This window comes from Copidosoma floridanum, unplaced genomic scaffold, assembly GCF_036245765.1.
Source record: "Copidosoma floridanum isolate Cflo_tuat_1 unplaced genomic scaffold, Cflo_Japanese_pri ptg000013l, whole genome shotgun sequence".
In the NCBI taxonomy this organism is placed as follows: Eukaryota; Metazoa; Arthropoda; class Insecta; order Hymenoptera; family Encyrtidae; genus Copidosoma; species Copidosoma floridanum.
The window spans coordinates 19,828,162-19,843,488 of record NW_028321890.1 but is presented as its reverse complement, the minus strand read 5'-3'; the positions used below and the strand labels follow the sequence as shown (position 1 = coordinate 19,843,488).

General features: G+C 35.7%; 1 protein-coding gene across 1 annotated transcript in view; it reads right to left on the bottom strand.

Moving 5' to 3' along the window:
- Positions 1 to 15,327, bottom strand: part of LOC106645054 (atrial natriuretic peptide-converting enzyme) — a 33,997-nt gene that overhangs the window by 12,886 nt on the left and 5,784 nt on the right. The window contains exons 2-8 of the mRNA XM_089590736.1: positions 11,023 to 11,091; positions 8,716 to 8,830; positions 6,147 to 6,433; positions 5,122 to 5,335; positions 4,433 to 4,691; positions 2,509 to 2,643; positions 1,139 to 1,261 (exon numbers count right to left, since the gene is read on the bottom strand). Coding sequence (XP_089446862.1) covers positions 1,139 to 1,261; positions 2,509 to 2,643; positions 4,433 to 4,691; positions 5,122 to 5,335; positions 6,147 to 6,433; positions 8,716 to 8,830; positions 11,023 to 11,075 — 1,186 coding nt within the window. The 5' untranslated portion in view covers positions 11,076 to 11,091. The remainder of the gene's footprint in view (positions 1 to 1,138; positions 1,262 to 2,508; positions 2,644 to 4,432; positions 4,692 to 5,121; positions 5,336 to 6,146; positions 6,434 to 8,715; positions 8,831 to 11,022; positions 11,092 to 15,327) is intronic.

Genomic DNA, 15,327 nt, shown 5'->3' with positions numbered 1-15,327 from the left:
TAGCTAACTCGTATGATTAGCATCTTCGTCATTGATAGGATGGTGATGAAACAGTGAAAATCGATTTCATATACATTTTTATTGCGATGGATGCAGTTTTACCCATTTGCATGCGTTAAATTCTATTTTTTTGCGCTAAAGACTATGTTTAAAAGAAACCGTTTTTTATCTGATTCATTAATTTATTATAGAAAAGAATTATCGAATGAATCATTCGTAGCTAATATCTATTTTATCTTGACGTTTTTTCATGAAAAAATCATCGAGTATTTTAAGATCAATGAAAAAGTTTGTATATTGCGGTTTATTTTCATTCGTCTTTTTATGGTTATTTAACGATTTTAATTTACTTATTTCGTGTATTTTTCAATAATCCACTTTGATCTTAACCCATCCTTTCACGTATCCTCAAAAAAGTATCAAAATAAAGAATCACAAAGCTATGTATTTAAGGTAACATTATGCTATTAAAACATTAACTTAACGTTCAAATTGACTAGTGTAATTTAAAAAGTAATGGTGAGTTTTTAACTCGAGGCAATGGAAAAAAATAAAATGGAAAAATTGCAGCTGTAAAGAAATTGAAACGTAAAGAAAAAAAAATAAAAAAAGAATAAATAAAAATTATTTTTACGTCCAACAAATATTTTCAACAAATTACTTTCTCCTATAAACGAGATTACCAGTGCATGGGAGTAATATTAAATTCCAAATAAATTGTTATCGAATTGATTTCTCTAAAGTAGCTTGGGAAAGACTCTTTGTTATTTTACCCCGAGCAAGAGGATTATTTGCCTCCTTTTTCCAACGCTTTGTAAGCCGCGCTCGCAAGGAGTTAGCTTTCACGTCGGTGCTTTGTGTCCATTTGAAAGAATCTTGTCTTGTTTCTTTCAAATAGAGCACAGAAGCTCTCAGGCTCTGTGATCTCTGATGCGAATATCCTCATTTCGCGAAGTAGCTCTCGCTAAAAGGAACCTAAAGGCTTTGATAACTTCTTGCGTATTAACTCTGCTGCATGGCACCAACGTTAGGTGACTAATGCTTTATTTTGTTGCGTCGAGAAAAAAAGCATTGTTTGATTTTCTATGGAAAAATTTAATGTATGTTGATAATGAAAAAAAAAAAATCTCATTCTTACCTTTGTAGTAGACTGCCAAGCCTGAAAGAATCAATAGCACTGCCAGCGCGTTCAGTAATACTTGGCTAGATCGAAAGTGAAGCCGTCCTCTGGTTACGTAATGGCTGCTTGGCCTCCTTATGTCTTTAACAATCTGTAAAAGTTAAATTTCAAACAAATTTACATTAACTTTATTCATCATCAAATCATTTTTTCGTCTTTCAGATTCTGGAAAAATTTTTTTCATTAACTCTCTCTCGTACGATCCTGATTTTTAATTCTGAGTATAATTAATACCTGCAGTATGAAAAACTCTGAATGGAGATAACATCGGGATATGGTTAATATGTTGTATTCTTGATTTCGTATTAGCTATTAAAGTAGAACGAAAACATATGGCTAATCATCGTTAGTAGCTGACGGTTTACTTCACTAATTGCCAATTATTCAAAGATTAATAAAAATGGGTACCAAAAGTAAGTTAAAATTTAAAAGAATTAATTAATTTAAAAGCAAACTGAGCAATGTGTGTTACATTGCATACAAAATTTATTTAGCTATAGAGAATATTATGTAAAAAGTTACAACTGCTTTTTTTGACCCTCAGTGTGGTATTTTTAACCGTGTTTCAATGTGCAAATTAATAGCCTTGCAATGACTTCCCGCACAGATGAGCAACATCCGAGCTTTGTACATGGAATTGGAATTTTTTAAATGCGTAAGAATCAAATCAGTTATAACATTACGGAGAACGACTCGATTCTGTTAAATTTCCACTGATCACTGGCAATCAATATCATTCCTCTGTAACTTTAGCGTTTCGTGAGCTGCACACCATGAATAACCAGTCGCGCCAAAAATCACATTTTCGGTGAAAATCTCCTCATTGTACACAGCAAAAATAACGAGCTATTCCTTGATTTCAACAACTTTTCAATGCATGAGCAGAGCCCTGGCCCGATATTCCAGACATATAGCTGCCGAAGGTATTGGTGCGGGGAGAAAGCCATTAAGCGTGAAATCGATATTTTGAAAATCCATCCTTTCAAGCCTCCGCTCCTCTGTATGCTTCTCCCAGCAATCATATCGGGAAAAGCCGCGCTTCGGAGCTCGAGCTCGAGGGATCAGAGCATCGAGCATGCAGACGCAGGTACACACAAATGATACGTCCTCAGGGGTGGAGGGGAAAAGGAGTTGAAATCGGCTTTAAACGTCGGGGATCGATGGAACTTTGACCAAAGAGACTGACGTGAAGGGCTTTCGCGAACGATCGTTCCTTGATATCCGCGAATCTAGTAAACTATATATATATATATATATATATATATATATATATATGCACGATTGGTGCACCAAGTGACCACGTGATTCGACCGACGATAGTACTACACTTACCCGATGATGTAGGGACATGTTGCTGCCGTTCTGAATCCTGACGATGGTCTGCAAATTCACGGGCGTGCTTATTGATTTCGTAATCGGACTCCCGGGTGGATTTTGCGCCGGCTCCGGTGCCATCGCTCTACCTGTTGACACACGGGTGTTGATGGGGACATTGTTTTTTATCATGTGCGTGCTACGTGGTGTCTTGTAAGTGCTGTGTATTAATAATGTTGTGAAAATGTTTGAATGTTGCAAGTATGGGTGATTGAAAAAATCTTGGGCATTTGGAGAACATCGAATTGCGTGCAGAGATCTTTTTTCTGTTGTTGTAACGTGTGATTGTTAATGATGAAGTTAACCTTCTGCTTTTCATGTTTTTAAACGGATAATAGAATGTTAACATTTATTCAGACTCATAAATTAAATCGCGTATCGTCAATTTTGCAAAGCAAGTAGTGTAGCCTACGTTAGGTCAGACGTAAGATTTTTCACTTTCAAAAAGATTTTAACCATAAAAATCTAATTCTTTTGTGGTTAACATTAATTGCTAGTTGTTTCAGAGTCTATTAGATTGTTTGATTTAAAGGTTAATAAAGTTTCAAACTTTAATTATGAACGTAAGTAACATAATCCACGTTTGATCAAACATGCACCTTATCATTTCAAAACAGTGTTATAAAAAAATTCTCCTCATAAGAAACTAATTTTTTTTAGCAAACGTCGCTGCAGAGTATGAAACTAGACACTTAATAAAATTTTGAAAATAATGGATACAAGTAGTATAACCTAGGTTTGGTCAGATATTAATTATTAATTTCAAAACAATGTATTCAAAAAAGATTAAATAATACAAATCTAATTTTTTACAGTTAACGTTTATTAATTATTGTTTCAGGAAGTAAAATCAGAAAGTGAATAAATTTTTTTCAGTTATGACTGCAAGTAGTACAATCTAAGTTTGATCAGACATGCGCTTTTTATTTTGAAACATTAAACAAAAAAAGTTTCGTCTTGAAAAATCTAATTATTATTATTATTTTTTATTTTCAGTAAACGTTGCTTCGCAGTAACAAATCAGATAGTATTTTAAACTTTTATCATAAACACAAATTTTAGAAGTTACAAATGCAAGTAGTATAATCTACGTTCGATCAGACATGCGTTTTATATTTCGAAACAGTATGCAATAAATGTTTGCTTCATAAAAATCTAATTTTTTTGCAGTAAACGTTTATTACTTATTATTTTAGAGTACAAAATCAGAAAGTTAATGCAATTTTAAACCTTAATCATAAATTTCAGCTCCTATAAGAACAGTTTATGACACGCAAAATAACGTTAAACCCGTATGAAGACCTTAAATGGCTCAAAAATAAATCAATGCAAAAAATTGATGTTATTGTTTCTACATGTAGTCATGATTCATACATTAATTTTATTAAGGCTTGAACGTAAGCTCAGAAGTAATGATTTCGATTGATAGAAGGTAACAAAAGACACAAAGACGAGCATCGAAATCTTAATAAAAGTATAAGGTATTTACCAACTATATTACTTAGATATACTTTTTAATGTTAGAATTGATATAATACATTTTGATTGACAGGATCAAATTGAAAAAAATCTAATTCTTGACTTTAGTTAAAGCCCAACCGAAGCACCTTATCAAACGTCACATCGCAGCCACGAGCGTGAATGATAATTGCAATACGTGTAAAAAATTTAATTGGAACGAAAAACAATTCCTTTCACCAAGGAATACCAGAGGCCGTTCCCTAAAGCCTTGTCAAAATCTGTTCGCTGGAAACCGAGCTTTGTAATTTATCTTAGTGATGCGACAAATTTTTTGCAAAAATTCAGCTAAAACCCAAACTCCATCGATCAACTCCCCCGTAAAAAAAAAAAAAAAAAATTCTCTCACATGAAACTCACCCGGAATCTTGCCATTACTCTGCTTGTGAGGCAACAACGGCTGCTCCATGCTCCCCTTGCTGTTGTACCCGGGCGAGCTCGTCTGGCTGAAACTGTCGGACGAGACGTTGCTGTCCTGCCTGGCGTTGACGGGTTTCGTGGTCGCCGAGGCCGCTGGGCTGGGGCTGGAGCTCGCGATCGAACTGAGCGGCGGAGGCAGGTTCGTCTGAGTCGCCTTTGGCAGCTTCTCTGGTTTTTCAATCCCCCGGACGCTTGATCGCTTTACCGTGGAAGAATTTTTATTTTTTTTAGCACCTACTAAGCATAGTACGCGAGTGCGAAAAATTTTCTTAAACCCCAAGGTAGTATTACCACGCATTCCTCAGTGGAATTCCAGCGTGGGTTCAAGGGATTTTTCAAGGAAAGAGCTACGGAAGAAGGGCAGATTTCATTGGATTTTAATACGCTCTGGTCCCTCCAAGATATCGACACTCACGTCGAGGGCCGAAAATCAAGTGAAAAATTACCATACGGAATTTCGATTTGGTAAGACAGCGCTCTTTTAAAGGAAGATTTCGAAACTTTGTTTTTAACTCAAGAATTTCCACGAGCACGCCACAGGTACCGTGAAATTATCCCCCTCAACGATCGCTCGAGAAAAGCTTTTTCTCTCGGCTCACTCCTATAGATGTATGTATATACGTATGTACCTCTGGCCTGCTTGCGGCGCAACTGTCCTCGAGCTCGTGCAGCCGACTCTCGAGTCGCCTCGAGGCCGCCCGCATCTCGGCGAACTTTGCGTCTGATGGTGACTCGTCGTCATCGTCCTCGTCGTCCTCGTCACCGGATCTCGGGTGCAGCTGCTGAAGCAGCTGTCTCCGGCGTATCGGCGATCGCTGGCCCTTGTCGCCCCGCTTCGGTGACCTGAGCATGCCAATGGATTTTCGATTTTGTAGAATTTTGAGCTCCCAGACGCTCTCAATGCAGGAAGGGTAATATTGCAACTTCGAAGTGTGTTTGCAAACTGTACGTAGCAAGAAGAGGGTGGGAATATAGTTTAACGGTGCATTAAAATTTGCTCGAGGAAATTGAAACTTTGGTCCTTGCCCCCTCCCTTCCTCTCTCTCGGCTTCAATTAAACGAGGATTTCATTCGAGAGCTTTCTAATGGCCATTGCGCTCGAGCTTCCCTTATTAAAGAGAACTTAACGCGAGATCAACGCGAGTTAAAGCTATTCCCAATTACTTCGGATCACCTTCCTGCACGTCAAATTTTGTCCCCCCCCCTCCCACGTTTTGTAGGAATTTAATAAAGATGCCATCTCACCGTCATTTTTGATGCAAGTTTTTTTTTTCTGCTATCTTGATGCGAAATAAATTGATTCTTTTTTACTTTTCCTTCTTTTTATTGATATAATATATGTTTCAAAATATCGGTAAATTTAATGTATAATGTAATAACAATAATTATTTATACATTTAAATGATTAACAATTCCAATATTTATTTTAGTTTCATAGTTAATTGTTTTAATAAATATTCAGTGTAAACCTTTATAAAAAAATAAAGTAGTAATCGCAATAAATAAAAATCATGAGTGTCAGCAAGCAAAATAATGAAAATTACTGTTTGAAACGTGTGTCGTTATCCAATGAAAAAAATTGAAATAAAAAAAAATTCGTAAGTGTAATATCGGTACCATTTACAAATTCTCCAGAGAGTCTCCAGACGCCTACCTGCTCGTCCTCAAAGAATTGCCAGTGCCACTGATCTTCCGTAGCCTCTTGCTCAAATCCTTGGACGCCTGATCGAGGGCCCGATCCCTGAGGGCTTTCTCCTCGGCATCGAGCGAAGCTTCGTAGGAACTCACCCCGGGCCCCGAAACGCTGTCCTGCCAGTTTGGCCTGATGTGCGTCGACTCGTCGGACTGGGATGCCTGGGCGTGTGACTGTTGCGGCTGGACGACTGGGATAGGCCGCTCGTAACGCGAGCGCTTTGGGATCGGTGGCTTGACGTTTGCCGGCTGTTAAGTAACATTTAGAAGACAGTTGATCGATATTGCTGAGTATATGCACGAGTGATGACGCGAAGAGAGCAAAGGTCAAGTGGTGGTTATTGTATTTCGTGCCCTGGGGATTCTCTCTTGATACTACTTAAGTTCGAGGATAAGCTTGCGTGGCTCTGCGAATCGCATATTTTTACAGCTAACGAAGGGAAAGAGGAAGGAATGAGCATGACAACTTTTTTGAATATTTTGTTAAAGAAAACTTTTTTAATTACTATTTACAGTTACTGCACTTAACAAACTTTTTTTTCGACCAAGTCTAACGCATTATATTACTAGAAAAGTAAAATTGAAACTAAATAACTTCAAGGACTTTAAAGACTTTAAAATAAATTTTATTCTCTGAGAAAAATGGTGTTCTATTATCATTAGAGAAATTTTTGTTTATTTTGTATGAAAAGCAGTAATGAAAAAATAATTTTTCAGCAAAATTAAAGCTTTGTAATTAAAAAAAAAAATTATTTTAAAACATTTGTAAAACGATTGTATTTGCCCTTGTTAATCGTATGTGTATTTGTGATGTATACCGTATCAACTGTTGTTTGTGATACTTTAAGTAAGCTATTCCAAATGAGAAGCAAAAATTTTTTTTTTTTTTTATCTTTCTACCATAGTTTTGACAGTCTTTTGAAGGATCCTCAATAACACCAAGTAATAAAAATCATAAGACCTTTTGACTTGCATCGAAAAAATTAAGTATTCAATTCTAGTTTTAATATCACTATTTTTAACTTAGTTTACTGCTTCAGGTATTTGTATAGAATTATTTCATATTATTGGAGATAAATTTAAAAAAAAACTTTAAAATTACACGAGATTTCCTACAAAAATAGCGATACGCATATAATCGTATAATTTTTTGTAGCTATATACCTTTATACATCATCATCTTTGAATCCGTACATTCAGTCAAGTGTATTATCATCTTCCGCCATTAACTATTTGTATACAATTTTGTGTATAAAAATAGAAAAGTAAAAAACCATGTGTATTCAAATTATCGTTGTGCATTGCTGCGTGTGTGCGATGTTGTACGTGACTATTTTCCAGTTTACTTGTAGTGTACGTTATGAGTGAATCTGAAAATAAACGTGTGCACGTGTATTATAATTGCAATTTTCATCGCATGAAGTATCTAAGGATAAACTTTATCATGGAAGTATATTATCCACCCAAAGCTTTAATGGGATGAATTCAATCTGCGATATTCATTACGCTGAGTAAGTAGATCGAGCTTGCGGAGGTACCTAAGACTTGCGGTATCAGCAGCAGCTGTAAGTAAGATTATCGCTAAGACATACGGATCTTTATTGCACCAGAATATAATTTTTCTCTGTCTCTCTCTCTTTTTTTTTTTTTTTTTTTTTAATTTAAACTTGACGCAAAAGTAGTGTTGTGATTAACAGTGATTCACACGATAATTTTCAACTTTGGCAGGTATTAAAATGGTACTTCATCAATTGTTGTGGGAAAGTATTAAATTAAAACTCGAGGTCATAAATTTATCTTTCATTTTAGGTCAAGCGTGTTGGAAAGTTATTGAGCTTGTTAAGTGTTACGTGCTTTTTACGTGTCGATGTATGACTTTCTTGTGGGTAAAATTTTGTATTTGGTTGAAAATCCATTGTTTTTAACATAAAAAAGAGTTTTTTGTGACGTGCACATTCTTAATTTATGTATTTTCTATTTGTTTATGTAAATAATAATTAATGAATAAAAGTGTGCAATGATAATTAACATATTTACACTTTTCAGTTTCTAAAAGTATACAAAGTATGTTCACAAATTGTTTAAACATTATAAAACACAAATGAAGAAATCAATTTATGATAAAAAAACCATTGAAGGTACACGGTCAAAAAATATAACTTTTCAGACCAAAATTTAGCAATACAATCTTGATACATAATTTATAACATGAAAAAATAATAAAAACACAGTAATTGTCAATGGCCAAACTCAAACTAATTTAATTTCAATAATAATTTGTAATGGTAGTATTAAACTTATAAAAATTAATTGCACATTTTTATCAGTCAAATTATTGTTTTGATAAATATTTAGTTTACAATTAATCAAAAAATGGTGAAAAATAATTATAATAAATTAAGAATTGAACGAGCCTATGAACATTAAAATAAAATTGCAATGATAACCTACTTTATCAATTTGGCAGGGCAACATTTATTAAGTCATGGGTTTAATAAAATTAGTAATCGATGATTTCAACAAATGCTTACCGTTGCCGAGTGACGTCTTGGTAGTGGAGGTGGTATGACATTATCCATTGAAAATGACGGATCTTGGAATAGGGAACTCCGGGCTGGCAGTCCCACACTGTTGGTGCGATTTTGTCTGCACAATAAAAGTCTTTATTTTTTTTCAAAATCAAAGCAAAGCCTCTGACAGATTAGTTTCTGACTGGCTCGTTAATTTTTACACGATAAGCTTGACCATTTAAAACATTTTCGTAATTCCATTCGGAGGAAAAAAAATTCCTCCCTCTCAATATGCCCAGTACTCTTTCACGACCGCATTGCACGAACATAAGTGTGAAGTAGAAAAAAAAGCACGCCATCATCAAACAAAAGTAACGCATGAAAAGCCTGGAAATTCCATCTCACCCAACATCGATCGACTCGATGCTCCGTCTCTCTTGAATATTTGTAGTCACACCCTCAAATCTGCGGCATAGAAATATCATTGAAAAAAGGGGAGTGGGGAGGATGATCGGTCTGGAAAACCCAGAACCAAAGCCCACCCCCTCCAAGAATTGAAAGTGCGAGCGATGGTGAAAAGGAGGCTTTTTTCCCCTGGATTCTGCCAGCCAGCGATTTTGTTTGATAGCTTACTTTTCGACCACAGCCTTTGAGTGTAAAGGCACTTTGATACTCTATATTGGGACGAAGGGAGGAATGGATGATGGCCTGTATTACTGACCTTGTGGGGTTGTCTAATGATCCGTGAATGGGTCTGGGAGGCAGTTTTGTTAAGTTACCTTGGATTACAATGAGAATACGCGGATTTGGGCGTGAGACCGTAAGGAAACAGTTTTATATCTCTGAAAACACCTCTTATGTGGGAAGGATCTTTGTACCTATGATCCCTTGTTACGTTTAAGATAGGCATTATCTCTAAATATCAATATATTTCACATTTTATGATGTAGGGGTTCTTTCCCCCTATGCAAAAGATTTTTACTTTGCTTTTTGTCATTACTTGTATTAAAAAACACATCTTTGTGTAATGTACCATCAAAGACATACATTTACGTCGTAAATTTCTGACATAATGCTAAGGTGGAGGAAGACAAATTTCCTTAGCCATGTGAAAGATTGCTCGAAGAAAAGTTTTTTTTTTTGGAATTTTGACAGTTTGAAATTTAAAGCTCTTATAGTAGGTAAAGCAACTAACGCCTATCCTTCCGACTTTTGCTCGAAAGTTCTTCCTCTATTGTTTTTGTACGTAAATCACACCGATAATTCAATGTCTTGGAGGAGATCTTGGGATGTCTCTCAGTAATTCGAAGACTGTTGCGATTCAAGAACATAAGTTTTAGAGGAAATAGTTTGAGTTTCTATGAACTGGAAGAGAGTTATCGATTTTCCAATAGGCGTAGTAGTATTTTAACGATCCCAATTATTCATGATGTGATTTCATTAGAAAATATGCATATCTAAATTTTTGAAATTAATCTTACACTTCAACTGAGAACTCAATGTGTACACACTAGGAAAATTAAACTCTTAATAAAAAAAAAATTAATAATAATAAAAGTATATTCATTAATAGCAAATAAAAACAAATACTTTAAAATTAAAAATAAATCAAACGTATATTTATCAGCGGTAAATGAAACTACTACTACTTAAAAAATTAAATAAATATATAATGATTGCATTTTTGTCAATTTCATTAGTTTTATGAATTGTGTCTTTATTCATTTTTAAGCAAACTATTAAATTGTAGAGTTTTGGCTATTTCTTAATTTTTTTTTATTACGTTTATCATCTAAAAATTTAGTTTTATAAAGATAAAAATATTCTTTTCAGTGGCTGGTCCACAATTTTAATTCGTTTATTTCACATCATTTATTCAGTTAGAAAACAATGAAGCATGTATTTCATGATTTATCGTATTGATCAAGACTTTACTTTGAAATAAAATAAACCAATCTTATAAGTTAATACTGATATTGACGAATCACATCTAGACATTTAAGATTTAATTATAAAATTTCGAAAATAAAACTTGACGTTAGTGTTACTAAGATAAATTAATGGCACATTATGTCAGAAGAACAAGTTCTGAACTAAAATTATAATTAAACTTCAGTAAAAACTTTTTGACTATGATATTCACAGTATCGGGCGTGATGATCATATTATCGAGAGCACACACACACACGCATATTTATACATACGTACACAGATCACATTACCGAGAACTAATTAAATTTTCACGGACGTGCAACAGGTGTGCGTGTACGCTTGTACGTATACATATATATGTGTGAATTGTCATCGTGAAGCTTATGTACACGTTACCTTGGTTGACGCGTGGGGCTCGTGTCGGTGGCACGTAGGTTCGCTCCGGACATGTTGCTGTCGAGGCCCCTGAAACCCACATAAATTCCAGACTTAAAAATCTCCAGTTGAAACAAATGTATGGCGCGTGACATGAAAAATACATTTCATGTGTACATTTACACGAAAAAAAAAAAAAATAAAGACAGAGGAACACATATCGGGTGGCTCACATGTATACTAGCCCATAAAAATCAGGAGGTGCGCATACGAGGACTCCATTCCGATAAAATCCGATTGATTTATGTACCTTTCGGCTCGTTATTTATCCCTTACAGACAGCTTTATGATTTCTCTCCTCCCCCAATCACTTTTTTTTTTTTTTTCCATTTGCGGAACATCCCTCACCTGGTTCTCTGATAGATGAAAAAAAAAAAAAAAAAAATGTATTAAATAGCGCTATCTCAATCGCCACGCGAACATCGCTTATTTACGCAAAGCCTAAATAGGTACGACTGAATTTTACGTTCTGCACTTAAGGCCGATCGATACTCGCACGTGCGCGCGTGCGGCCATGTACAAGTAACGAGATTTGACTTGGATACCGTGTGCGGCGCACACACGTGGGGTGGAGAGTTGGTATCGCGTATACGCGCTTGCATGAGCATTTCAGTCGAGATATTGGCGTTTACCGGAGGATGAGAGCCGTCCGCCTTAATAAAGGACGGTAGGGACGAACTCGACCGCGAAACCGATTAAAAGCATCGGTCGGCTGATCTCAGGACTAGTCTCCTTTCTTTAGCCCCTTTGTCTCTTTCTCTTTCTCTTTCATTTTCGCTATCCGTTGATTTCCGCTCTTATCGCTTTCCAATTTTCTTCGATTATTTCAACTCGCTCGGGGGATCCGTGACGCTGGGAACGCTTTGCTTTTCGATTCCCCTGGAGAAACACTATTTTTTCCCTCTTTTTTTTTTTTTTTTTTTTTTTTTTTTTTTTTTTTTTTTTGTCTCAGAAAACAATCACCAACTTTTCACACTTGCCGGGATAATACGAGTTAAGAGCACGCCTAGGATGATTATTATTCGTGGCAATGGGCCCGACCAGTCTTCAAAGGCGTGCGTTTAAATTGAGCGCGTGAGTCGCGTTTGATTAGTTCCTTTCAGCTCGTGTGTCTTGCTTTCAAAGTCAGGTAAGTACATCGAGCGCGTTTGGTTACATTTGATGGGGATTCATAGAGCATAAAGCTACCGTGCGCTTCTTAGCCTTGAGTTTTTGTTCGCGTACCATAGAACTGATTGATTTGAATAGAGTGAAAATTAATTTTATTCGGGAAAATATAAATATTTTGGTTGAAGTAGCTAATTTTCTGTGGTCAAGAGAAACGGTAAAATATTGGGGTTCATTATTTTTAATTAGAAAAAGAGCAATTTTAAAATCATTAAAGATAAAAGCAAATTTTTTAAAGAAATGTATAGTGCCACTATATCAATGAAGTGCTAAAATTTATGCTAAAGGGATAACACGGATACTGTATTGATATGACAAAACCATATAAAACATGATTTATGCGTCATCTCACCAAAGCATCATTTTTTACTGATTAAAGCTGGTTCTCATTGAGGCAGTAGTTTGCATTCGTGACTGTATAAAATGGATCAATGCGAGGATGGATTATCTTATCAAAAGCTCCATTCAAACGTGAGAGAGATAACCTTCAATCGATAAACGAATCATGTTTCAAGGATCCTTGTATCACGTAAATTTTTATTCAATTGTAAATTCAGTCACAAATAATTGTAAAAATATTTGTATATTTATCCTAGTGTAAAAAATTTGCTCCGCAAAATTGTTTGCAAGTAAAAAAAAAATTTTTCTCTTCGAGGCTGCTCTTGACTTACTACTTACATTGACAATCGAATGAGACAATCAAAGTCCCACGAACTCAACGTATGGTGCGTATAAATATGTCTTCGAGAAATCGATGAAAAATTTTTCCCCACGAAATCATGTAGATACAAAGAGCGCGGGAGAGGAAAAAAGGAGCTGGGAAGACCTTGAAGGCAAAGCAAACGGGGTCTTTGACGTCGATTGATTGAACTTTGCGCGCGAAGCACTAAAACGTCCGACCTTCCAGCACGCTCGTTCAGATCAAGGGACGAGGATATAAAGGACGATTTGTTGTTCTCGACTTTTTTAAACTTTGCCGTATGCGTTACACGGGAGTTGTGGTATCTTTCGACTCTGTGGTACTATAACTTGGAAGAATTTTTAATTTTCCGTCTCGATGCGAGACGGATGGCTCGTACGCGATACGTTTTTTCGTGTGGCCTGATCGTTGGAAGCCCCAAATAAAGAGAAGCCTTTATGGGTGGAAAGCGGTGGGACAATTTCGACGACATTTGAAAGCTGCCGGTTGGTCCCATGTTTTCTTTGGCTCGGAGGAGTTTGTTTGATTTGGTTTGTTTTTTCCGTCACGATGGCCGATAATACAGTCTGGAAAGTATCTTACGTGTAGGGACAAAAAAATAGTTCAACGTACAAGTTCAAACAGTAATTTTCAATGTGACCTTTTTTAGAAACTCAAAGCACGTCTTATTTGAAAAGAGTCTTGTTACTTGTGTCTGGTAATTTTTTAAAAAGTGACAAAACTTGAATAGAATTTTTAACAGAATAATAAAAAAAACACACACACACACTCTCTCTTTCTCTGCAAGCTCTTTTTTTCCACGACTCGCTTGTGTGATGCAGTCATTGAATGAATAACCTCGCAATTTCTCATTGCACACCAGACATGATTTTCAATCAAGTAAAGTTAATTGACAGCGTAAATAAAATATTTCTATAAAAACCCTGCTCGCACGTCAAATTCAACGATAGCTTATGAAATTTCATATATTCACCGTAAAAGTAGACAAGGAAAACATGATCGAACAAACAACGTAATATGACCAGAAAAACATGTGATCGTTAAATCCCTCGTGTCACCTTGTACTAGCATTATCAAGACGCATCAAGACTTTCCTCGTATAATACACACGTGCGCTCACCCGACAATAATTCATCCCTCTCTCTCTCTCTCTCTCTCTTTATGAATCGAAAAGCAGTGATATAATCGGATATTGGCTGGATGCATCCTCCCTTTTTCCCTCTCCCTGCTTACTGACTCAGGATTCTTTCCTTTCCCCTAATTCTAGCCCTTAGCATATCGTTCGTATGATTCGGATATTCTCGTAATCTCTGTTTCCAGGCGTAGCTTTCCGTTGGCTAGATTTTCTTGATTTTCTTTGGGTAGGGAAGGGAGGCAAATTCACAAAGTTTACCCGAGGACGCGAAGAAGCGAAAAAAAAAAGATCGAGTGCGCGTTCGAGTTTGTCCGACTAAAGTGCGGCTTTTACTACTTTATTTTTTTAAGCTGCATGTTTTTCATTAGGTATACACGTTTTTATGGAAATATAAAGAAAAAAAAAAATAAATAAATTCTGCACTTCCATCTACATTATGGAACGTAGTGGAGCGTGATTAAGCTTTTGACACATTTGTAATCCTTGACGTGAATGTGGGATCAAAAATAACGTGAGCAGCACTTACGCTGGGAATAAAAGTCTTGGAGAATTAGGTCTTGAATAAGAATGTATTTACTAAATAAATGTTGGAAAACATACTGCCACAAGTAATATTTTATATTGCTCATGTCAATAAAAATTACAAAAGTTCAAAATGTTATTTATCATGTATTTATTTTTTATTATCATTAACTATTGAAAATCATACTCCGACGCATTGCGACTCAGTCTATAACACAGTAATAAAAAATGTTACTTCTGAGGGCTTCCATGATTGATGGAAGCAAGTGTGAAATTGATTACACAGGAGTGTTGGCCGCAGTGGCAAGGCCGGTAATTAAACTCGGTCTGACCGAGTAAACAATACCTACCGAGAGAGTATCAAAGCCCAAAGCCTCGGGCCATTAGACTGACGTGAGCTGCAATTAAAGATTTCAAAAGTAAAAGCTCTTCACTTAGCTAATTTCAAATCCTTTAATAATCACTTTCCATCAACACAAGAAGTGAGTAGAATAAAGTACGCAAAGGTTACCAAAGTCGACGATATACCAAAGTTATTTGTACGCACCAGGTTTTCAATATGTGTTGATAAAGTTCGCTTGTGTGGTTTTTAACGAGATTTTTGTATTTTTAACATTGAAAAAGATATATCTATGGAAAAGTTGTGTATGATGAGCAATAGTATTTTAATTTTAAAATCTAAAATAACCCAATCAATATTTAATACACAAATAAACAAGAAAAATAAATTTTTACGTACGCA